The 24,724-nt window shown below is 44.4% G+C and overlaps 3 protein-coding genes across 10 annotated transcripts in view; 1 reads left to right on the top strand and 2 right to left on the bottom strand.

Annotated features, from left to right (window-relative positions):
• On the bottom strand, window positions 1-6,452 carry LOC104022915 (kelch-like protein 23). Its single transcript, XM_009476679.2, has 4 exons — window positions 6,322-6,452; window positions 3,167-4,175; window positions 2,014-2,425; window positions 1-1,791 (listed from the first exon to the last, which is right to left on the bottom strand). Exons 2-4 carry the CDS (start codon window positions 4,143-4,145, stop codon window positions 1,479-1,481), a joined length of 1,704 nt encoding a protein of 567 aa, XP_009474954.1. The 5' UTR covers window positions 4,146-4,175; window positions 6,322-6,452; the 3' UTR covers window positions 1-1,478.
• LSM7 (LSM7 homolog, U6 small nuclear RNA and mRNA degradation associated) lies at window positions 2,291-10,691 on the bottom strand. Of its 2 annotated transcripts, XR_015707280.1 has the most exons (5): window positions 10,546-10,691; window positions 10,095-10,185; window positions 8,460-8,531; window positions 7,075-7,280; window positions 2,291-2,425 (listed from the first exon to the last, which is right to left on the bottom strand). XR_015707280.1 is itself a non-coding variant. In XM_087769046.1 (4 exons), the coding sequence occupies exons 1-4, from the start codon at window positions 10,588-10,590 to the stop codon at window positions 7,138-7,140; spliced, it is 351 nt and encodes a 116-aa protein (XP_087625172.1). In that variant the 5' UTR covers window positions 10,591-10,691; the 3' UTR covers window positions 6,196-7,137. The 2 variants fall into 2 exon arrangements, 1 of the variants encoding a protein (XP_087625172.1); XM_087769046.1 differs by lacking the exon at window positions 2,291-2,425 and having other exon boundaries at window positions 6,196-7,280.
• Window positions 10,646-24,724, top strand: part of SPPL2B (signal peptide peptidase like 2B) — a 27,374-nt gene continuing 13,295 nt past the window's right edge. For 3 of the 7 annotated variants that reach the window (XR_015707279.1, XR_015707278.1, XM_087769040.1), the window contains exons 1-5: window positions 10,654-10,811; window positions 20,284-20,403; window positions 22,783-22,965; window positions 23,671-23,760; window positions 24,120-24,259. Coding sequence is in view for 5 of the 7 variants with exons in the window: in XM_087769040.1 (XP_087625166.1) it covers window positions 10,755-10,811; window positions 20,284-20,403; window positions 22,783-22,965; window positions 23,671-23,760; window positions 24,120-24,259 (590 nt within the window). In the remaining 2 variants the exon portion in view is untranslated. Of the gene's footprint in view, window positions 10,812-20,283; window positions 20,404-22,782; window positions 22,966-23,670; window positions 23,761-24,119; window positions 24,260-24,724 lie in introns of all 7 variants that reach the window. The other 4 variants (XM_087769045.1, XM_087769044.1, XM_087769042.1 and 1 more) reach the window with 4 other exon arrangements.

The raw sequence follows: 24,724 nt of genomic DNA, 5'->3' as shown, positions 1-24,724 counted from the left end.
GGACTAGCTGTCCTTTGCTGGCAGTAAGAGACCCTTCATCAGGATACCTGGTGTAAGGGTTTGCCCAGGAATTATTTCACCCTGTCCATCAAGGATGACGCTTTCTTTTAAAGCCCCAAATGATACATGAATCTCAGCTTTTAAAAGATTTATATAGCCTCCAAGGCACAAGAGTACGACCGGCCATGAGACTCAAAGAACAGGCCCAGCCTGCCGTTGCTGCCAGCCTCATCACCGGGGAAGCACCAACCCTCAGCTCATGGAGTGGGCCGTGCTGCAGCCTGGCCGGAGGCCGAGAGATGGACTAGAGCAGAGGAGCGGAAGCCAGCCTGGATGGAGAGGGCTCCACATTTGCAGGCCTCAACAGAATAGCTCCTGCCCTCCTGCCATAGTTCTAACAGTGGCAGGGCTGCTTTTAACCAACACCTCTCGGTTTTTAAGGCCTCTCCCAGTCTCCGGAGATGATAATCATTCAGCTCAGGAACTCTCTTTAAGTACATTTTCCTTTCAACGTTGCTGTAGTGCAACCTCCTGGGTCGGTGCTGTTGCACTCTCCCCTTCTCGTCCAGTCAAGCAGACTCACGTGGCAGCCACTCTCTCAGCTCCTCCATCCTCAGGAGGCCTCAGCGCCCTTGGAGATCTCTGCCCTACTGCTGTGTTAACTCCATAGTCCTGCCCATCAAACCCTCATACACAGTCTTTAATTAAGGCCACGTGCAGGTCCCTGCATCCTTGGGATGGGGATTTTTATTCTGGGTTTATATATTGGGCAATGAACCCAAAGGGGACTAAGGAAACTGAAGCAAGACAACCTTAAGTGCCCCAGTTTGCAAACAGTTATCATCACATACCCAAATGCATAAATCCAGAATAGCCTCCCATCTGTAGTGATCTCCAGCCTGGAATAAAGGTAATTTTAGTCATAATTACATAACCTGGGAAACTTGCTTATTCCAGGCTAAAATGATACGGGGTATGGCTTGACTGCAGTGGTTGGTTGGTTTTTTGGGTTGGTTGGTTTTGGTTTTTTTTTTTTTTTTCCCCTCTCTGTCCTACAGCACTAAGAGCTCATACATCCCGCTGAAGATTGCCTTGACATACATTTAATTTATTATTTCACTCCTACAATATTGATGCAATGACTTTCCTGTCTCTCCCAGCTGTTCAAAGGATAGAGCGCCACAGAGGCTACAGGTCAGAGCAGCCCTTTATTTAGCATCAACCCTGAGGAGTTTATGCCAGCGCAATAACGCTGGCCGCTAATTCCAATAATGACCTGCAACCTTTGTGTAGACACAAAGGTTTCACTGGCTTTTGGTTCAAGTTCATTTGCCAGGTAGAAAAAAAAGGACAAAGTTACCAAGGAACAGATATATTTTCAAAATTAAAAACTTTCACAGACCAAACTAATCTAACGAATCTAACTCCCATCAGCTGTAAAGCACATGACTTTCTGGTTATGCTGGATCTGGCATCGCTCATGCCCACGTATCAAATCTTCGCACAGAGACACACCCATGAATAGGAAGGGGGCAAGGGAGTTTGTAATCTATGACCTGGCACACATCAATGTAGGGATCAAAGAGGACTACAACGGGGAGGGCACCGTTCCCCTTCCTCTGTCCAAGGAGATAAATTTGTCCATTCACGGTGCTGCATCCCATGAAGAACTTCTGGGCCAAGCACTCCTCATCCACCTGGGTCCATTCATCTGTCTCCACATCAAATCGAAAAGCTCCTCCTCCTATGGTGTACAGAGCACCGTTCAGAGATGTGATGCAGAGGTCGTACCTGGGAGGGAAGAAACCCTTGATCAGAATCAACAGAAAGATCTGGCCTCTGAAATATTCAGTGCGACTTTGGTCCTCCTCTCAAGTGTCCTGTTTAAACAGAGAATCACAGAAGTGCTGGTGGGAGAGGACTGCTGGATTTCTCCAGTCCAACCTCTTCTTGGAGCAGGACCAACACTAGAACCTTTCTTCTCCTGCCAGGTCCCAGAAGATTATTTCTTACCTTGGAAGCGGGGAGAATGAGATGACATCCCAGCTGTCCGTCTCTGTGTTCAGCCTTTGCACTCCATCATATACATGTCCATTTTCATCCAGGCCACAGACCACATAGATCCTGGTTCCCACACTGACCGCATCTCCTCTCTCCACAGGTTGAGCCATAGGACTCATGCTTTCCCACTCTGACTCCGTCAAAGCCATGCGCTCCACTGCAGGGATTATCCCTTCATCTGTGTTCCCTCCAAGTACATACAGGTAGAGCCCTGCTCCTACTGCACAATGGCTATTGCGGGACTTCTTCATGGCAGGCCCTTCCAGCCAGCTATTGTCCAAGCAATTGTAGATAAGCACCCAATCCACACTATACCACACAAACTCATCCCGAAAATATCCTCCTGTCACAAAAAGGAAGCTCCCTGGAAAGACAGCAGAGAAAAGCATCAGTTACGTGAAGGCTGAAAATTGCTCCTGAGAACGAAGGTTCTCGTTTCTCCCTGGGCCGTGCCAATGAGGTACAAGATGAGCAGAGAAAATTACTGCTCTTTCTATCGGTTTGCAGTATTTGATTCCTCATCTGCCCAGATATGCTGGGCCTACGGGATGCAATAAGTCCTTCCAGTAAGTGCTCCCACTCTCGAACAGAAGCATGGAAACACTGGTTGGAAAGAACCCCTGGGGATCCCATGTCCGAACTCCCACTTGAAACAGGACTATCACCAACACTAAGTAAGGGAAGCCATGGTATTGAGCTGTCTTGAAAGTCTCCAAGCATGAAGATTTCACAACATCCGTGGGTAAGTTTAACTTAATGGCAACTATAAATCAGAAGTCACCATCTGTCAAAACCAACCATGAAAGAGAAGGCCAAAAAAATATGCTGCTCAAAGTGAAGTCATTAGACTCACTCCAGACAAAGCTAATGTAAGGAGTTCAGCAGTTTCTGCTATATGAAAAGAAATATTCAGCCTTGTCTAATTCTCCCAGGACTAAGGAAAATAAAACCATTCTTTGAACAAATATGAACACAAATATGAATGAGGTTTTAGCAATGCTGAACAATGCAGTTTTACAGGAGAAGCAGCTGAACTCCCTGCATTTGGGTATCTCGGCCTCAAATTCTGTTTGCGTTTGCTCAGTCCCACTTCTCTGCAAGTTACCTACTGCTGCCACTGCATACTGGGTGAGGTTCCTGCGCTGCAGTGGAGAACAAGCCTGCCAGGTCCCTGTTTTAGGTTGAAAGAGAAATAATTCTTGCTGTTCCTTGTCATGCTTTCCTCCCAGGACATATAAGGTGTCATAGCTCCGACTAGCGTAAGGACACAGTTCCATATTTTGCCAGCTGGGTGGAGGACAGCTGTCTAACTTCTTTATTAATCTGGAAAAGGTATCTGTCTCTCCGGGGCGCTTGCTGCGTTTCACCAAGATATCGAGGAAGGACAAACTCAGAAAAGTGACCCTGACTTCGCCCACCAAATCCAGAAAGTCTTCCTCTCTCGTTGCTGGGTCCTCCATTATCCACCTCATAATACTGTCAAAAACCACATCTTCTCGCGAAACGAAGAGGTCATCGCTTTTTAGGAGCTGCATCAGCATTTCTTTGGGTAGTGCCTTAAATTCTTCCTGGCATATCACATCCCCCCAGTGAGTGAGAGCCACATTCATAGCAGACACATACAGCTCTATAAAGGCAAATTGCTGTGAGTAGGTCATCAGGCCCAGGCAGTTGGAAACATGCAGCTCTCTCTCCAGAAATTTCTCACACAACAGTTTCACCCTGTCAAACTGAAAAAAATCAGCTGTTTCCAGTAAGCTGGTCACATTTTCTTGACCTATAAGCACTCGGGCTGTGCGAGTGAACTCAAGTAGCGCCTGAAAAGGCACCGCATCAATCCCTCTGATCACTATGTGGTGTTCAGAGCTCTCTCTTGCCCCCCCAAAAAACATGGCTTCAAAATAGCGACTGTGTACTGACAGTGCCCTACGGCTGACCTGAAAGAGTCTCTCTCCAACCTCAAGAACTGTGTCTGCAATCACTTCTGTCTGAGGTCCCAGCTCCTCTGGTTCTTCTGCAGACTCCATGCTTGTTGACTGCCAGGCAGTTAATTTTAACTCAGCCTTTATGCAGCCCTTACTCATGTGAGGTCTCTGGAAACATTATCCTCCGAGCTAGGATAAATACAAGATAAGCCAATCTTGTCCTAAAAATAGAATGTTTTCTACCCTCCTGCTTTGCTCTTCAGGCTTTCCTCCTGCTTTCAGAGCAGCAATAGCAGGAGAGCTGTATAACCAAAAAAACAGGCAGATTTAATTGGCATCTACCTTAGCCACGTAAGACCGCAGCAAATCAGGGGAGCTGTTAGCCAAGCAAAGAGCCTGGACTACGAGGAGGAAAGAGGAGAAAACCAAAACCTTCCTAAGCACTGACTAAATAGCAAGAAGTTGTAGAAGAACATTGAACCCATTTGGAAAAGAGTACCCATTCCAACACTTTTCACTTCTGCAAATCAAAAACATAGGAAAGCTTAAGACTTCCTGGGAAAAAACACTGATTTCCCCAAAGCCACATCCTTCATCATTTCAAGTTTAATATCAAATTCCAGATTGCTTTCAGTATTTAGTATATATTTAATTTTATACTTTAGTAAGGGATGGGGGGAAGGAATGAGCCCCCATTCAAACCCCGATGGCTGCCACACATTCAGTCATCCTCAATCTCAATGCACTAAATATAGTCACAGTACAAGCAACAGCTCACTGGTTCCACACCGTGAATTCTTCCAAAGTGTTTAGACCGAGCTATCAAGTGGAGAGATTTGCATAGTGACCCTGAACTAGTGCCCCTTATTCCAAAGAGCCCATCCCAGCAAGGCTCAGTCCCATTTCTTGGTGGAGTTCAGCAAGCAGAATAGTGCTATCTGCATCAAGAGCACCTTTTTTCCCTGGAGGTTCCCTCCTGCACTTCTGGAAGAGGCTTCTGCAAAACTGCTGTTGCAAATGGTTTTATAGAGTCACATTTAGGAATGAATCCAATAGAAAAGCATACACACATTTAAAATTCAGCTATCGTTTTCACATTCTTATTTTCAGGTACTTGACTCCCAAATATAACCCAGCAGTCTGCCCTGCAGAAAAGGACAGCCATGTGTCTTGCAATGCAGACTGAGCAACCTATGAACTGAGCAGGGAATGCTGGGAACATGCCCTCCTCCAGAGTTTGTGCACTTGACACATGACTTCAGGCAGATCTCTCTGTACCCTCTGCATCTAGAGCCCGGAATCCACTCAAGAGAGCTTCAACAGGTCTGTTTCAGATGCTCCAGTCAGAAAACAAGAGGGCAGAGATGGTGCAGCATGTTATTGGTATCAACAACCAGCAATCTCTCTCCCACCTAAGGGACAGTTCAAGACTCTACTCAGGCTGATGGCAAGCAAATTCTGCTCCAAACACTCTAAATAAAGGAGTCTCTTTTGAATTGTGCAATTGCACGAAGAACAAGCTTTGTAGTGTTAGAAAAAAAAACCAACCACTGTTGGAAGGAGCATGACTCTACAGACAGTTCTGTGAAGCACTCAAAGAATGAACACCTAGGAGATGAAAATCCAGAAGCACTCAAGTTTACACAGGCAACATGCCACCCAAGACAACTGGTCCCTAGTTTCACAGCCTCCTGGAAAAGTCAGATACACTGAACCGGAATTTATTTACTTCAAGGTCCCATCCATTTCAGAGCTGACCCCAGAAAGGCTACGAACAGGAGTACGGGGCTGTTGCCAAAACGAACAGCCAATACAACCTGTCCTTGGCAGGTTTTCTTGACAACCTCTAGGAACAAGACTGCTGCTGCCACCAAAACAGCTTACTTTGCCACAGCCTCCTCATAAAGGGTCCTCAGGAAAAGCAGGTGGCAGAAGCAGGTTACATACAGCCTACAGGCACATATCCTTTATTGGGCAGTCTTTAAAATGCCTAACAGAAACGCACAAGTCCTCGGAATAGGGACCAGATGCTCTCAAGCATTTCTCTTCGATTTCCCGCCCTAGAGCAGAGCACGGCTTCTGATCTGGTCCCTCCTGATTTTGCTATGTTTAGGCACCTCCTGAACAAATTTCATTTAGATTTACAGCTGTGGAGAACTGCAATGTCAGCTGTAGAGCACTTTTCCAGACTAAAAACCAGACGTTTAAGAACAGATCAATTTGTATTTATTCACTCAAAACTCCTCGAATCTTGCTATTTCTTCAGTATAAAAGAAATAAAAATGTTTACTTACAAATCAAGTTATAACAAGCAGAACCACAAGTGGATACTTACAATATAAAAATATGCAGTATTTCCAGACACTGCCTACAATTGAACATTACGATCCTGAATATTCTTCCCCTAAAATTCCAAGTATCGAACACATACTTCCATATGGCTCATGTCACTCAGCCAAGAATCATCCTAGAAGTTAGTCCAGTCCTCTGTAGAAATGCGGGAGCCTTCTGATACACAGATCACAGCGCACAAGGTCTGGAACAAGTGCTAGAAAAGACCTTCTTAGCTACACCGCTTGTACAGGTGATGACAAGTTACTATACAAGGAAAGTAATTTTCCTGCATGTGCTGGAGCAAGCAGGGAAAAGAGGCTGAACTCAACAGCAGGAAGACTACAACACAATGCTTCCCAGCTGAGTATGGGCATCTATGAGGAAGAAACACATGTTCTAATGTATTTAGGCTTTAGATTCATTTAGATTAAATACATTTTCTAATGTATTTAAAAATGTAAATAATATAACCAATATTCAAGGCATTCTTTACTAATTTTATGTGACTGTTTCAAAACCCACAAGATCAAGAGGGTCTCGGACAATTCCATAACAATATATTCTCTCCTGTCCGCTCTAAACAATGTAGTTACACATTTATGGAGGGGAGGGGCAGAAATCAGAACTTATTTCTTACACACCATACCCCATCCTCTCCTCATTTAGGGAAAGCCACAAAAATAAAAGTTGACCATTCTTTCACACTAACGAATACACATTCAAACTCCCCCCCAAAACAGGAAGCTTCTCACACAATGACAGTTTTCTCCGATGATTTGTACCCTTGGAAGTCTTCAGAGACAACCCAAAGAAAGCATTAGCCATCTTGCTGCTGAATGAAAGGGTTTGGAATAGCTTCCATTCCATCCTGCGGACAAATAAGAACCACAGAAGTCCCTCTGCAGACCACAAGTCCCAGCTGACGTGTGTCTTCTGTTAATTTGTATTGATCATCTGGATCTGAAAAGCAGAGATCCACAGTTACAATGGCAACATAAGGAAACAAAACCAAATTCCATCAACTTCAAAACGCACAGACATTCGCTTTTTTCCCAGGCATCTCTGCATTGTTTTATTGAACACATGGACTATAAAAGTGAATCAGCAGTAATATCTGATGTCTTCAAGACATTACCGATTTACTAATTTTCAAAGTAGCACATGCCACAGTGAGCAATAAAAGAACCTCGCTTTGTATGCAAAGCTGAACACATATCTTTTAAAGAATTCAAAGGCCCTTTCATTCATCTAACCGAAAGCATACATACAAGTGATTAAAAAAGCTCCCGATCCCATTTCAAATGCCATTATGGACAAACACCTTGGGATCAATGCAAATCAGAAAAAGACCCTGACTTCAGAATGCACTGGTCCATTTCCAGACCAAGCCAAGCAAGGCTGTGGATGGGGACAGACAGACAAATACTCAACACAGCAATAGCCAATTCTACCCTCCTTGAGATGTCAATGTATTCAATAAATATGCACTACATTCATCTTTTAAAACTCCGTTCTAAGAGCAAATTTAAAGCTTCAGGTGCTTCCTTGTAAGCAGGCAAGAGAATACTCTTCAAAAACGCTGTTCTATCATACGATAAATTTTGTTTCAGAAAGGAGAAAGGGAAATGGGAGTATTTATCGTTGGATGGGAAAAAGAAACAAATAATCAGAAAAAAGCCCTACAGTTCTATTAGCTCCAAGAAGCTATAGAAGGTTTTTGTTCCACAGAAATGCAAAGACTGCATTTACAGTAGAGTTTAAGACAGTAAGATACTAGTTCTTGCCAAGATGCTTCTCCTGCTTTGAGCTAACCAGCAACCCTCCAGCAGTATGAACACCGGCAAGGACAATTGCCTCATCTGAAGGGAGACACTGGTTTATTCAAGCTTTAGAGGACAAGAGCGCCAAATGAGTTAGAGGAGCTCAAGTAAGGACTACCAAGAACATTCTACCACAGGGAACGTGCTTAATCTAACTTCTGTTATCTTATCCCTTTCTTTACAATGTAGTTATCATAAAGATGTCTCAGTTCGGATGATGTCAACCTGTAGTTCCTAGTTATTCACTCACAGAGCTGTAAGATTTCTGTTAAGAAAATTATTGGGGAGGGGGGCTTTACACAGGTAGCATATTACTTACCTCGCATATATTCAATGGTACCATCAAGCACAAGGTTCAGAAGAGGGTCAAATCCTTTCAAGACACCGCTTGCTATTGAAGACCACACACAAAACAATGATTAGAGACCAAAACCAGGTATACAGCAACACAAGACCGCGCGAAGGACACATCCAGCTCTCCAGCTCTGTTCCCTTCAAGCAAGGCTATCAAGCAAATGAGACCAGAGATATAAAACAGCGCCCTCTTTATCAAAGTGCAAATGCACAAGAACCTGGTTTGTGTTGTGCCAACTGAAACTTACAGGTTTTGCAACCAATTCTTAAAAATGCTCTTCAAGACATTAACGTTTGTTTTCAGCCAATTTCAGGGGCATTTTAAGAATACTTCAGCATAACAAATCAGTACAAATCACACCACACAAAAAAAACCACACACACAAAAAAAAACGCCAAAACAAACCACCACAACCCCAAAACCAAATAAACACCCTTAGCAAAGGGGTATGGCAAAAAAATGAGGCAAGACTGTAATATTTTGAAGTGTTTTCCTCAGAAAACCCATCTTCCAGGTGCCCTCCTGGAACATAATCTCTTTAGCATAAGCACTGCCTTCACGGGAAGGCACTGCAGACAGACAAGCACTTTGTCCTAAACCAGAACATGATTCCACAAGACTGATCACTAAATAAATCACAAGACCACACAGAATGATCTCACAGTTTGAAAAATACTTGTGGATTACCAGCATTACTATCATTGCTAACAGCCCAAATCAAAGAAGAGACTCTTACAACCCCAGGCGTTATATGAAGATCATAAAGGAACTTGGTGTGAAGTTTTTTGAGAAGAAAATCTAAACCAACAGATTCAATGGAATTGTCAACTGCCCAAAAACTGGAAAACAAACAAAACTACCAAAACCAAACCCACCCAAACCCCACATTTATCAGTAATGAGTCCAAGCAACTTCCAAAACCTCATAAGCATCAGGTCCCAGTGGAGCTTTAAGAGATTTTTAAAAGCAAACCTAGCTTGCTTTAGCAAAAGCTTCTGGCAAGCACCTCCCACACGGCATGCTGTTAACTATCAGACAACCAAGCAGCATGCAAGCGGCACGATCAGCTGCACCGGGACCGACAGCTGTAGATACGGCAAGGGAGCAAGTAAGGGTGGGGAAACGACGACGGAAGAGCCTTGAAAGCGATGAAAAGACACGGTGAAACATAGTGAAACAATTTATGAACTCCAGGCACATTTAGCACGTTAAGAGATGAAAGGGATGACAGGTGTATTAATCATAACACCCATAAATGTTTCTTTGCTGCCTTAAGTGCACCCTTTCAATGAGAAAAACAGCCAAAAGAAACAAGACAGTTGAAGACAACTAGCAAAAGAAGATGAAAGCAAGGTGTACAGATGAAACATAAGGATAAAACTGCAGCTAGGGGATTAATGGAAAAGCTAAAGGAGATAAGCTTCACACCGGTAACAGCAAAGAGCAACAAATAAAAGCACCCGCTACTCATCGTCTTTCCTCGAAAGCAAGCAAGGTGACCACACAGGAGGCAACAGCCGGCAAGCAAAGAGCGAGGAAAAACGCCAAAACGCAGCGTAAGCTTCGTGGTGCCGAGGCAGGGGCCGAGCACCGGCTCACCTTCTCTCCCACCCTGGAATTTCACTCGGATTGTTTTGTCGATGTATTTGGAGAGATCCAAAATACTCTCCTTCTTCTTCTTCTCCTTATCCTAAACGAGAGGAGCAAAGGCAACCTGAATTAAAAAGAACCCTCCCCTGCCCCGCCCTTCCCCCCGGTTACATAGGTACATATACCCCATAACGCTTCTTTTCATAACGCTGTTTGCAACGCGGCCGCGGAAACCGCCCCAGGGCAGAGTTCCGCGCGAAGGACGAGCAGAAGGACCGGGCTGACTGACCGGCACGGCGGCGGCCGCCACCAGGGGACGGGCGGGCCCGTGCAGCACCGCCACGACCCCCGCGGCCACAAAACGCCCCGGGCCAGGCTCACCCCTGGGCGGCCACGATCGCGTCCGGGCCCCGACCGCCGCCTCACGAGGCCGCGCGCCCGCGGAAAGCCCGCTCCTTACCGCCATCTTGCCCGCGCCACCACCGCCTCCGCCGACGCTCGCCATTTCATTCGCCGCTCCCAGAAGTGACGTCGTACCCCGGCGAAGCCCATTAGCGGCTGACGGGCGCGGGGCGGGACTTCCGGGGCGGGTTGCTGGGTTACGCGGTGCGGAAGGGCCCGACCCGGCCCGGTCGGAAACAAAGCGGAGGGCGGCGCAGCGGGGCCGGTATGGCGGCGCGGTGGGCCCGGCTCCGCGTCTGGCTGCTCCTGCCTTTTCTGCCGCAGGTGAGTGGCTGCGCCGGCCCGGGGAGCTCCTTGGGCCGCACGCCGCGGGGGGAGCCCTGCTGGGATGGGGGCAGCAACCGGGCAGAGAGCGATCGCGGGCAAAGCCGGGCGCCGGCCTGACGCTGGTCCCGGGGCCCCGGCGGGGCCGATGGTGCTGGTGGCCTCGCTTGGCCGGACGGTGTTTCTCGGGCTGAGAGTCGCCTTTCGCGGCTGGTGCCGGGGCAGAGCAGGGCCCGGGCTGCCCGGCGGCAGCAGGAGGGGGCCGCTGCCCTCAGAGCGGGGGTCCGCAGGGCGTTAATGACCGAGCTGTGGCCCGCTGCTGCTGGGGGAAGGAGGACGGCATCGTTCGTACCCCGGGCTGCGCCTCACCCCTGTGGCCTGTGTCCTCCGCCGTGTAGCAGTATTTGTATAGATGTATATTGGGGTTTGTTCGTGTTTTTTTTTTTTCTTCTTTCCATGGTTAACAGCATATTCCTCATAGTTCTTAAAACATCGAGGCCCCGTGGGACCAGCAGCCTTCTCCTGGCAGTCCTTCGGGAAGAGCGTGCAGGCCAGCAGCTGGGGTTGGGGCTGGGATCCTCGCAGCAGGGACGGCTCCTGGCTTTGGGTTCATCCCGACTGCCAGACTCGCTCCGAGAAAGCAGCCAGCAGAAAAGAAAGGGGATTTCTGCCGAACCTGACCCCGTAGCCTGTCTTGGGTCTTGCGTTCTCATTGCTTACAATACTGATAAGTTTTGTGGGATAAATTTTTAAGGGTGTGACAAACTAGGCATGTAATCCTGATCCAGGAGACAGTGGCTTTTTAGTTATTGTATTGCATGGTACACAGCTTTTGTATTTCAAGTTCAGGTGTTTTGTGTTCTGAAAACATTGAATTGTCATTTAAAGTTCTTAACTGTTTATTAGGTAATTTGGAGGGTAGTGTGTCTTCTTGAGTATTATTGGTGTAACATTTTAACACGACAGTAATTTTTCCCTCTTCCATACCTGTCTCCTTACTGATTCCTTGCCAGTGATCTTTAGTTACAGAATGCTCTGGCTGGCAGTTAACTTCTTTTTTATCTCTGCATCATCCCCTTTTTTTCTTTTCCTCCATCATCTTTTCCTGCATCATCCCTTCTTTATTCCTCACATGCCCCGTGCATTTTGGCATCTCTGTTAATGTTTCAAGTGGACTGGTAGTACCAGCATAGGCCCCACAAATTAATAAGATATAAGAAAGGGTCTAGGACTGGCAGGGAGTCAGTTTGATCCATCAGTCTGGAAAAGGTGAGCACATCACAGTGTGGAAGGACAGCAGGCGAGATGGTCCACTGGTGGATGCTGGGGGATCTTGGCTTTAGCTCCATGCATTGCAGCATACTTCCTTTCTGTAAGCAGATCATTTAGTATGTTTGTGCAGTGGAATAGCGTTAACGTGCTTGAGCAAGCTTTGAACAGGCTGGCCAGAGTGCTGAAACAGTCCTGCTGCAGCAGCAAAAAGCAAATTTACTGTATGCTGCTAATATGTTTCTGTTAGCCAAGCTGGCTCATTTAAAATTTGTTTGAATACCTTGTATTTTGCAATACTTCTACATCTCTTGTACTTGCACTTGTTGGTGTGGTTTTAGGCAGTACATCATCCTCTGCTTGAGGCAGAGAGGAGTGCTCTGATGCACCTGTACTCTCGTGATACACCAGTGACTGATGGATGGGGTTATTCTGGGGGACAAAGCTGACAACTCTCGTAATGAGCTGTTGTGTGTGTTTGCTGTGCACCAGCTGTACTCATCATCAATGGCTTACTCTCGTCTTAGTGTTGGGCATGTTTGGAATATATCTTTGTCTCCTTCCTTGAGATAGGATATTAGGATTTTTTTTTTTTCCCGGGGCAGGGGGAGGTAGTGTCCACATTTGCTTCTAAACTCTTGATTTATATAGGAAGAAGGAACAGCTTGGCTGCTGAAGTGTGGCTCTCTCAAATCTGGGCCCTCATCTGGGAGCACCTGAAGAGGGGTGTGATCTTAGAGATTCAAGTACAATCTGCACTTAGATCTCGCTTTGGAATCTGAGTCCTCGCTTTTCATGTGACTTCCCTCTCATTCTAACCATTCCTTCGTGGCATTGCTACCTCTCAGTTGTCCTGTAACAGTAGCAGATAGACATGAGCCTTTGGCTAATGAAGAATATCGTAACGTGATCTGCAGTGAGCATGTTGAATCTAGCTGGCCTTCACTACACTAGCTTTCAGGAGAATATTGAATTGAGGTGATGGTTTCTGTATTTAAAATCAGAGCACTCTATGATGTAGGTCCGAAGAGTCGAAAAGACTATCTGAAATTCTGGATTAAGATGGTGGTTGACAATTTAGTCTCATGGAATTGTTTCATTGTGAATATGAAACTCCCTCCGCTGTACAGTGCTTGTTGAAGGAGTGTTTTCTTTGTGTGCAACTTTGCTGTCTGCTATCGATGGTCTCTTAAGTTGATCAGTGCAGTTCATGGGAAAGAACACACCGCAGCTCTTGAACTCCGCTGCGTGTCTTGCATGATACGTGCTGTAGGAGTAGGCATAGCTTGTTCATTCCTTCTTCAAGGAACACAGCTCCTAGTGTCTGTTAAACCAATCTGTCTGAGACAGAATCACAGAACGCTTTGGGATGGAAGGGACCCTTAAAGCCCATCCAGTCCAACCCCCTGCCATGGGCAGGGACATCTTCAACCAGATCAGGTTGCTCAGAGCCCCGTCCAGCCTGGCCTTGAGCGTTTCCAAGGATGGGGCATCTACCACCTGGGCAACCCCTTCCAGTGTTTCACCAGTGATGAAAGTGGAAACAGTGTATGGGGCATCCAGGTGAGTTTGGGGACGGAGGCAGGGAGGAACAAACAAGAATGAGCCACTAGGTTGGCTCAGTCACTCATGCTGCAGTTTCTTCAAATACAGGTGAGCTGAATTGCTCCTCTCCACCTTCTTCCATCATTTAACTTGCAAGCCCCAGTGCTTGTCTCTGAGCTGCATTAATTCACCAACATGACAAAAAAAAAACTTAACTCAGCAAAAAATTGGGGAGTGTTCTGCTCTTTTAATGCATTAAATAAACCAGGGAAGGGTCTGATGAGGTTCAGAGCAAACAAGCCTGCTCTTCGAATGCCACAAACAATTAGATTGGCTCAGTTGCCTGTTGTGTCCTCAGACTTTACGCTTGTGCTGCGTGAAGACCTTTTCCTTGTTTTGTAGCTGTATATAAAACACTTTGCTTTGTGTTAATTATACAACAATCTTCATAAAGCTGTGCTTCTAGCAGATTTCCAGCTTCGCAGAGGTCTTGCTTGTGACATGGCACTGTTGTTGAATATGGATGCCTGATCAGTAACAATGTTTAAATACAAATATTCTCTCCTTGTGGAAAATAGATAATTCCCTGCTTAACTGGGAGAAGTTACTTCTGCTGTTTGAGGCTAGGAAGCCTGTTCCTATTGAAGCTTGTTGTAGTGTTTTCTAAATGGTGTGTACTATAAGAAGTAAGTATCGTAAAACACCTTATTGTCACAACAGCTGTTGTTTTTCTGTCAGTGTTTGCAAAAGGCTGGGCTTGATATCCAAACGCTTGGAAAAGAGCCCTTGGGGGCGGTGGGAACGTTGTATAGGATCTGCACAGGAGATTACGTTTTCTCATGGGTTAATCTAGGATACGGAGTGATCTCTAGGAACTAAGAACCATCATAAATGTTGCCACCATCCCAGCGCATCAGCTGCCCTGCTTTGAACTTAGTTTTGTTGTCTGATACCTAGTGACATAAATAAAAACAAAACGGGAAGCATCAAAGCCCTGTGGTACTGAAACAAGAAACTCTGATGCCTGTGGCTCTGTTTAGGTGGGAGGATAAGAACGAACTTGTAGTGGCTGTTAACAGACTTCAGAACTGTGCTTTGACGCTAAGGGATAATTGCTTTGTAAAAACGTCCGTTAATCCACATCCTCCATGGACTTTCTAAAACTCTGTACACCCTCTTCTGCTGTTACCACTGCTCATATTCCCTTTAATTCCTCTCATCCTTGATTTTTACTTGGCTTTTGGCACACAAAAACACAGAGCTTCGAAAATGTTTTGAGCACTTCACATTAGGAACCTTTTATTCCCTTAATATTTCTTTAAAGAACATCCATTAAGTTGCTCAGAAAGCATAATTGTGTGGTAGTGTCTTCAGTGTGCCATTTGGGGATTTATTACTGAGTTCCAGTAATGGTTATCTAGATGGAGATGTAGCAACACACCCTGTACTTATTCTCTTGTTTTAAAGAGTGTAGCTTATATCTTGTAAATGTAAAACTTTCAGTTGTACAGGTTGATTGTTTCTCAAATGCATAAAGCTGTTCAGTTACAGGTAGCTAGCTCCTGCAAAACTGCCTGAAGCTTTTGGAGGCAGTTGTACATGTAATATTCAAAACTGAGCTACTCTGTGGTTTGGGGTTTTTTAAGCCCAGTCAGATCCTGTAACAATAAGCAGGAAACACTTTCGTTCTGGTCTTTTGTCTGTATTTGGGTCTCTGTGGCTTGTTACTCTTGAAAGTAGCATTCAAGATGATGATGATGATGATAATGGATTCTTTTTCAATACTACTTCCTTTTGTTGAAAGGGTGTTATGGTTGGATAGCTCAGATGTGATTTTAAAAGTCCATCATGGCAAATAGTTGGAGTTTTTTGCTAAACACATTTTTTCCTCACTGCGTATGCACAACAGTGTCTCCTTTCCTCCACAAATAGCTGTGTCTTGTAAGCTTGCACTTGGCTCAAGTGGCTTTAGTCTGCACTGAAATAAACGGTGTAACCTGCCATGCCCAGCACACTTCAGGACAAATGTAATAGATTTTAGAGCACTTAATGAACGCTAATGTTATAAAAAAGGGAAAAGTTGCTGCATGAGTTACCGAAGACCAATTATATACAAAAGAGCTAAATATGAAAATCTCTACCTCCTGTGTATTTTTAGGATGATGTTTCTTTACTGCTTTGCTGACAACTTGCAGTGGAATGGCATCATGTATCCTCCAGGCAGCGTGGAGATCCTTTATGTTTAAAAGCATCTTTTTACCCTGGGTGTCTCCTGGGCGTGCAGGGTAACTTCTGCGTGGTGGGCTTTGAAGTAAAGAGGGAGAAGTGAGAGTGATGGATTCTGTTAATGCATTTTTGAACAAAGGCGTTAAGACGCAACATTGCTGCTGCCTCCAGTCATCTTTAGCATCTTGTTTCTCAGCTGCTACCTGGAGAAAAAAATGTGTAAGATGTATTTGTAAGAGTGGGACTGTGTAATTATCAAATCATTAGTCTGTTTAGCTTATGAATGTTAAACTAGATGTTGACAGATTAGTCTGTCACAACTTTCTGTCTAATTCAGTAGCAGCGATGGTTAGGGATATTACGTTGTGTTTCTCTCCAGAGCAAGGTTTCATCAGTTCTGGTAGGCACAAAGTGATTTGCTTGGGGAAAACTAAATCTGAGCAATAGAGCAATTAAACCAGTCTTCAGTCAATGCCTTCAGTTTTGTTGAAGAGTGCTGGACAGGAGGAAGAGACAAGGAAGAATGGGAAGGGAGGAGTTGGATCTGTGGCTAGAGGACAGTTGGACATGACGGGGGGTGGTAGAATGACAAGATAGGGGTTTTTTTCCCTTTGTTTTGGGGGTTTTTTTGGAGGTGGTTTGGTTTTGGTTTTTTTTTTTTTTTCCCTGAACCTGCTGCTGGTGGTGAACTGACGGCCTCTGCTCATCCTGGGTCCTGGGTTCACTGATGAATGGGCAGATATAATTTGCATTTGCTCTCAGCATCATCTTTTTATAGTCTGTTATCAGACAGCACTACTTAAACATTGAAGTTGCTCTGTAAGAGGTCTGTGAGGCTCTGAAGCAGTAATTGAAGATCAGCAAGACACTCATTCTTCAAAAAGAAGTATTGATCTGGATTTGTATAATTGAATTTAAAAAGGAAGAGGGGGAAAAAAAAAACCAAAACCAACCCTCAAAAGTTAGTTTTTGCCCTACTTTCTGAGCATTTCTTTCTTAATGTGGTGGTGTTCAAACCTTACGAGATGGGTCGCAGAATGCACGTGAGCAGGCTTGGTACCAAGGAGCTGATGTTCAGTGTTTTGCACAAAGGAAAGCGTTCTTAAACTTTACACTTTTACAGTTAGTGGAGATGGTGCCCGACACTACGCCCAAGGCAGTGCCTGCAACCCCGTTGTTGCTGCCCTGAAGAGCATAGAAGTGTCCCATAGAGCTTAATGGTGACTTGGATGATGTTAAAATTAAATTCTGCATGCCTTCTGGTTCCAGCAAGGAAAAGACCCTATTGTCAGAGCACGAAGCAACATGAGGTACCCATTTGTCACTCAGAAACAGGAGGAAAAAGGATGGAGGATATGTATCAGAGCCATTAGACTGCAAGAACAGTAACAGTAGACACCGTGATAGACTTTGTGTTTCTTCAACAGTTTCTGAGGGCAGGGAGAATTTACAGTTCTTTTCATTCAGTTAATATGAGAAGGAAGTCACCACTAATTAAAGTTAAATAAAACCACCACTAGTGGTAGGGAAGTTGCACATACTTCCACGGTTGCTTGGTTTGTCTCCCTGATTTCTGGTTGCCTGGGTAAATACCTGCTAGGACTTGGTGTACAAGCAGACAACTGCATCAACTCCACAAAAATATTTACTTTTGCAGGTTCTATATATGGTCTTGTAGGCATTTTTTGTCTGGTTATTTGGGTGGAAGATGAGGAATATATCTGCTACTCACAAAATTGTGTCACTATATGCAGGGGAGGAGATGTTTAAAAGAACAGAGCTCGTCATGAAGAGTAAGAAGATTGGTGAATAACTCTGTAATAAGGAAGTGTTTGCCAGTACCTGCTGTAGCAGGGGAAAAAAAACAATTAAATTTAAGTAATTCTTGGGATGACCAGCCACCCTATGTAGCCCCTAGGTCTTTCAATTTTGCTGGAAAATGGCCTGATACAATCTGACATAATCAAAATAATGAGGAAATTACTATGTTCGCTATGTATTATTTTGCAGGGATGGGAAGTTGAAAATATTTGTGTTAAAAATATTTGTGTTTTTCAGCCTGGAGAGGAGGAGGCTGTGGGGAGACCTGATTGAAGCCTTTCAGTACTTAAAGGGGGCTTATAGGAAAGATGGGGACAGACTTTTTAGCAAGGCCTGCTGCGACAGGACAAGGGGTGATGGTTTTAAACTAAAGGAGGGTATTTTTAGACTGAACACAAGGAAGAAATTTTTCATGATGAGGGTGGTGAAACACTGGAAGGGGTTGCCCGGAGAGGTGGGAGATGCCCCATCCTTGGACACATTCAAGGCCAGGCTGGACGGGGCTCTGAGCAACCTGATCTGGTTGAAGATGTCCCTGCCTGTGGCAGGGGGATGGACTGGATGGGCTTTAAAGGTCTCTTCCATCCCAAAGCACGCTGTGATTCTAAGAGGAGCATTTCTTGCGGTTAGATGTGGTTAGAACGCTTAGCTGAATAAACAGACTACACACAGTGTATCACAATTGAGAAGATGCCTTAAACTGGCGTATTTGCTGCATGTTACTATGTTTACTTTTCTGTGCAGCCCTTGTTCTCTTTCTCCAAATTCCTACAGGATCTGGGTTCTGTTACTTCGGTTTCCTGGAGTTCTTCAGGAGAATTGTGACATTTCCATGATTAAGCCAACTAGGGTTATTCTTGCTACCATGGGCTGCTCCCCATGTGGAGGCAGCTGCAGTAAAGGCTGATGTAGCTCCAACCTGAAGCCAGGCTGTCTATCAACTGGAATTAACTTATACCACAAGCATGCCTTGATTAGGTGAAGACTCAGGCTTCATGTGGAGTTTTGTGGGTTTTTTTTGTTTTGGTTTGGGTTTTTCTTGTACCTTTTGAAGCTCTGAGCAATTAGTAATAGTTTTAAGAGAGCTACAAGCGAAGAATGGTAGGCCACGCTGTTTGAAACGCAGTTTGTGGCTACCTGTGCAGGAGGCGCACGCACAGCTTTGAGCGTAGTGTTCCTCGTTCTTCAGCTCGGGACTGCAGCCTGGGCTGTACTTGGGGTGTAGGGTTCAGGTGGTCCTTCCACTGCAACTCCGCTCTGTTCCAGAGGCTGAACATCAAGTTAAGGGTGGCCAAAGCTCATGATTCATTATTCAAGTTAAGGGATTTTACCCAGAAACAACCGGCATGAAGCTGCTGTGTTCTGCCCCTATGACCTTGTTGTAGGTTAAGCCTGGTAGGCAGCTAAGCACTACGCAGCTGCTGGCTCACCTCCCCTCCCACCCCAGTGAGACAGGGAAGGAGAAAGGAAGAGTAAAAGCCAGAAAACTTGTGGGTTGGGATAAAAATTGTTTAATAAGCAAAGGAGATGTAGAAGAAGAAAGAAAGCAAGAAAACAAAACAAGTGATGCAAAGGCAATAATCGCCTCCCACAGGTAGACCAATGCCCAGCCAGTTTGTGAACAAAAGACGGCTAACCTCCTTAAAAAAACCCCTCTTTTCACTCTTCATTGCTGAGCATGACGTTATATGGCATGGAATATCTCTTTGTTCAGTCATCTGCCTGGTGGTGTCCCCTCCCAACCTCTTGTGCACCCCCCAACCTATTCACTGGGGGGACAGAGTGAGAAACAGAGCAGGCCTTGACACCCTGCAAACACTGTTCAGCAACAGCTAAAACATTAGTTTATCAGCATTGTTTTGGTCACAAATCTAAAATACAGCACCACATCAGCTGCTGTGAAGAAAATCAACTCCACCCAGCCAGACCCCGTACAGGCCTGTAATTCTAACACTTAGATGTGTAATCTTCATTACTTGTTGCAAATACTGTTGGAGTTTGACAGCAGTGACTGCCGGTCACTGGAGCAGTGACGAGTATACGCAGTATGTAGTCTTGAGAATCTACATGTGCTACCTAAGACATAAAAGAGAGCCGATGATGCGGTGGGGCTTCTCAGACCTACAGCAAAGGTGCCCAGGGCTGAGTTTTGGAGCAATGTGCATCTGGAATTGATCGTTACTTCAGGCTGTACTTTCAGGATTTGGTCGGGTCCAGGCCTCTTATTCCAGGTCTCTCATCTGTTCTGCATTAGTCCAGCTTCTTTCTGTTGCTCTGGTTATATGCATATATGCACCATTCTGGCTGTGTTGTTTGGGGTTTGGATTTTTTTTTTAAACACATCCAGTAACATTCAGTAAGGTTTCATTTGATTCTTTGACTGGTTGCTGTGTAGGAGGGAATCTGCCTAATGTATCTGAGTCTTTGTTTGAAGTAAGCCAGAAACAATAACAAATTACACTGTACTCCCTGCACAGGTGCTGAAACTTTGTAGAATCTTTTGTTTTTCCTTAACATACAAAGCAGGCTAGTCAACAGCAACTTACGCCCATCATTCTGCTATTTCATGCACCCCAAAATTCTTGTAGTGAAATTTTTGCTGCCTTTTCAGGTGTACTGCGAGTATGGGATGGTACATGTCCTTTCAGAGAAGGGGAGCAGCAAAGGAAAAGACTACTGTATCCTCTTCAACTCTCAGTGGGCCCATTTGCCACACGATCTGGGAAAAGCTGTAAGTACCTAGCCAAGCAATGACAGAAGAATGTATTAAAAAATGCCTTTGTTACAGGGAAGCTTGTTATTTCTAACTTGGATTAGTAGAATTTGAGGCAACTACTTTATTTGCTCTACTTAGAAAATATTTTTATCTGTGAAGATCACCCTAGGCAGTGCTACGATGGCAATATTCTTCTCCAAGCAGCATGCAGAGGTAATGACTATTTCTGGTTCAAAACAAAAATCTTCCTTTTGCCCAACATGATGAATTAAATGAAAATGGCACTTACTTGTAGTTGGAAAGGAGTTCTTATATGTCAGTACGATACAAAAAGATACAACGTGGCCGTGCCAATATACTGACCTGTGACCTTTAGTGCTATCTCAGTGGTCCATAGTTCTGTCAAGTGTAAGAATAAGTAGTCACAAACTGTGTCAAGCTTTTGCCGCATTATCCAAAGGCATCTGAGCTGGCAGTTGAGTCAACTCTTCACTCTATTCCATGAGAAGAAGTTACTGTTATGAATGATGAAATCAGCAAATGCACCTTGAATGAGCTACTAATTGGGCAAGATGTGGAGTAGCTGACTGATACTCTGTTCGTTTTATTCATTCCTTAATCTACCAGTTGAGTGCTACATAGAATTATTAATGTTCCTCATCAATGTATAGTCAAGTCTTAATTACCCACAGCGGGTTTCTCGCAACTGCAGATTGCTCCCTGCATGCATAGATAGCTCAGATGCTGCAGCTGCCTTTGCCTTGTGTGGACCCAGCTAATAAACTTGTGCACTTGCCCTGACTCTGCGTAACGTGAAGTCAGCACACGTACGCACCGTATCCCTTTGCATCGATAGCAGAAGCACATGAAGCTGGTCCGAGAGGCTTAGTGTCTCGTTTGGCTGGGGCCAGGCAGACTTCCCATGGAGTCTCTAGCATTCTAGACTCTAGGATTTGTGAGAGCTCGGGACTGTACTGTAGACATGTTGTTTCAACCAGTCTCATAAAAATTCACTGGAGACATATTTCAGTAGCTCTGCAGGAGCTAATGTAGCGCAGAATAGCTTGCACTGGGCTGAAACTGAAGCCCTCAACAGGTTCTGACCTGCCTTTCACAGAGCACGTGGGTTGCCTATGCTGTATCCCTTGCCTATCCCCGTTTCCTTCCTCAGCTCTCCCTCTGCCTTTCCCTTCTTTCACATTCTTCCTTCTTCTCCTTCCCTCCAGTACTCCAGCAGTACAATTTATTAACTGAGGTGATGCAGTGCACCAGCCTGCGCTCACTCTGCGTTTGTGTTGTGCTCCGATAGAGCTGATGAGCTTTCCTAAACCTGGACCACCAGGAAGTGTGTGTAGAGACATCTTACTGTCTCTAAAGTAGGAGCCAGGCTGGAGACAGCAGTTTTCTGAATAAGCTTGGAGCTACTAACAGCTTGACTCTTACCTTTCCCTCCTAAAACAGCAGAGTCAGTTATACGGGTATTTGGTATTTTGTCACGTACCTGTGGATTTCAAATACAAAGGGTTAGATGTGTCAGCTTTTCAGGTTAAATCTTTACCCTTTACCGTCTCAAACCTAAGAGCTCAACTCCTAGCAAGAGTGGGGCTGTGACCTGCTTCTGTTAGCACAGTTCACACCAAGAATCACTTATTTGGTAGATAATTGTATTTTTCAGGTGACTTTCAAACAGAACTGGGCAAAGATGGTGGTTGTTGTTTGGATTTTGCAAGGAACAATTTATGCCGGTGTTATTTCTAAAACCTTGAAGTGTCTTTGGGCTGTTCCTGTGTAAACACGCCAGAGTAGATGTCTTTGGGTCTGAGGAGGGCCAAAACTAAGGAATTGGGGCAGGCCTGCAACATCTCTGCATCGCAAGCAGTGAGAGAAGCAGCTTAGAATCCAGTATCCAGGTGCTTAGGATCCAAAATCTCAGCTAACTGGATATGGTTGGTTTCAAAACGGAAGCTTATTTTTGTTGCCTTTGCTTTTGTACTTCATCCCAGCCTGTGTTTGTGTTTCGAGCTGTTCGTACCCTACATCATCTCAGCCTGCCACTCTGTGCCACCTTAGCAATCATGACGCTTTGCTGTACTCCTGCATCCTGGATGTGTGCATCAGAACAGCAACAGTGCCGAAGAAAACAAATGCAAGTGCAGATCATAACCCAACTTTTATTACCAGCAGAATTCTGTACAATGGATGAAGCAAGGCACAACCCTACGTAACAGAGAGGGGGCAGCACTGTTTCAGCTTTCAAGGTTCTCTGAGAATACTCTATCACTCCATGACTTGAAAGTTCTCAATTACCCTTTAGAAACTCTGTGGTTTCTGCTCTTGGCTTCTTTTATAATTTTATGTTGTATATAGGTATTTAACTAATTTATTTCTTTTCAGTCACTCTTGCAACTGCAGGATCAGACAGCATCTGTTTTGTGTTCTCCTTCTGATGTACCCGATGGAGGATTTAATAATCAAATCCCCATGGTGATGCGAGGGAATTGCACCTTCTATGAGAAAGTGAGGCTTGCTCAGATAAATGGAGCTCGTGGGCTGCTCATCGTTAGTAGAGAGAGACTGGTAAGTCTCGTTCTGTCTTTCTATATTGCTGATACTCCTCTGATGTTAGATATTGTCGTGTTTTCAGTGCTTATTGCTGGTATTTGATGCTCCTCTTCAAAATAAATAATGTATGTGTGTGTGCTTATGCATGTACATACATTGCATAGCTATGTGTGGAAATAATACAGCTGAAGGAAGGATTAATGAAACAAGAGGAGGTACTCTTTTAAGTAGGAAGAGTGCTGCATAAAGCCCATGTAACGTTCCAGTCAAGAGCTCAGAATTATCCTTATGAAATACTGCAGTCAAAGAAGGAGGTTGGTTTCTTGGCTCATACTACTACCTTCCGTGAGATCTAGAGCACGGTGAATCTAGTGCTATAGATTCAGCTGGAGCATCGCCAGTGCGTGTTTTGTAAAATTAGTAGTTTTGAATACTGCAGTCAATACTAGAGGCACACATCAGTCATAAAACCGTGACCCTGATGTGGAAAAGATACTGCTTGAAGTTTGGTTGATGCATTTTGCTGTTACAGTCTCTAATGACTTATGTTTCACTGGAAACAGGCATGCATTTTGACTTTGAGTTTTTGCTGTCATCATGTTCCTTTCTAGAATATTTTCCAAATTAACAGCAACAGAGCTTGCAATTTTAACCCTTTTGAAGTAGTAGAAGTATTTGCAGAAATGAATATATTCTTACCTGGTCTGAACTGTCTTTCAGGTTCCTCCTGGGGGCAACAGGAGTCAATATGAAGAAATTGATATTCCTGTGGCTCTGCTCAGCTATACCGATATGTTAGATATTGGCAAGGTAAACTCGATACTAAATGCTCTGATTCATATTATCTCATTTAAATGAGTGATTGCTCAACAGTATTTGAAGTCCATCTTAGGAGCTTTGAAACGGTTGTTGTACTCTTAGTAAGAGTGCGTTATTATGTTTTGAAAAAAAATCGCAAATCTCTTGGGAGGCTTTTTCTCATCTTCAGAATAAAATCAAAATGGAGCCGGGTGCTGGAAATAAATATCAGTAATAGTAGAGCCAATAGATTGTTCCTAAGTATTTATAATAAAGCTTGATTCTGAGGTTGCCTAGTGAAAACTAAGTAACTGAACCTTTGCTAAGGTAGCTTTTTGGAAGTTCTTCATAACTTGTACTTACCTCTGCAGAGTTTCGGCAGCTCGGTGAAAGGGGCGATGTATGCACCAAATGAGCCTGTGCTAGACTATAACATGGTGATTATATTTGTCATGGCTGTGGGGACTGTTGCAATTGGAGGCTACTGGGCAGGAAGCAGAGACGTGAAAAAGTGAGTACCTGGAATGTAGTATGTCAGTTTGTATTTTTCACAGAAAAAAAATACCTGGTATTTATTTAAAGATTACCTGGTAGCTCTGCTAATGAGGTTTGGAGACTGTCTGTATAACCAGGATGGGAAAATGCTGATGTGACATTTGACAGGCCCTGAGCCTTGTATTGGCTTTGTCACTGGATGAAATTATTAGAGTATAATTTGCATGTAGAGTATTTTAGTATTTTGCCTTGTCAAAAAGCCAAACATTTGAAAAGCTCAGGAGGAAAACTGGGTAGTAGTAGGCTTCCTACTTGGACTTTTGCAAAAATTCACCATAAAAATCTTTTGTAAAAAAAATAATTAAAATTGGTTTTACTAGTATAGTGCAAACCAAACTGATTAGATGGCTAACATATACCATGTTTATTGTGAATCTTTTATTGAAATTCTGTGGTTACTTTTTGCCAGTAAGTGGAGTTG

This window comes from Nipponia nippon, unplaced genomic scaffold, assembly GCF_047370975.1.
Source record: "Nipponia nippon isolate SJK-2023a ecotype South Korea unplaced genomic scaffold, ASM4737097v1 scaffold_31, whole genome shotgun sequence".
Taxonomy (NCBI): Eukaryota; Metazoa; Chordata; class Aves; order Pelecaniformes; family Threskiornithidae; genus Nipponia; species Nipponia nippon.
This window is presented reverse-complemented; position numbering and strand designations above follow the sequence as displayed.

Excerpts from the sequence above, each read along its gene's own strand:
- LOC104022915 (XM_009476679.2), bottom strand. The coding sequence starts at position 4,145 with ATGAGTAAGGGCTGCATAAAGGCTGAGTTAAAATTAACTGCCTGGCAG. Across the intron at positions 2,426-3,166 it reads GTATGCAGTGGCAGCAGTAG|GGAGCTTCCTTTTTGTGACA; the intron begins GTAACTTGCAGA and ends CTGTCTTTCCAG. Across the intron at positions 1,792-2,013 it reads TCATTCTCCCCGCTTCCAAG|GTACGACCTCTGCATCACAT; the intron begins GTAAGAAATAAT and ends CTTCCCTCCCAG.
- LSM7 (XM_087769046.1), bottom strand. The coding sequence starts at position 10,590 with ATGGCGAGCGTCGGCGGAGGCGGTGGTGGCGCGGGCAAGATGGCG. Across the intron at positions 10,186-10,545 it reads GTGGCGCGGGCAAGATGGCG|GATAAGGAGAAGAAGAAGAA; the intron begins GTAAGGAGCGGG and ends CCTCTCGTTTAG. Across the intron at positions 7,281-8,459 it reads TACCATTGAATATATGCGAG|ATCCAGATGATCAATACAAA; the intron begins GTAAGTAATATG and ends TCTGCTTTTCAG.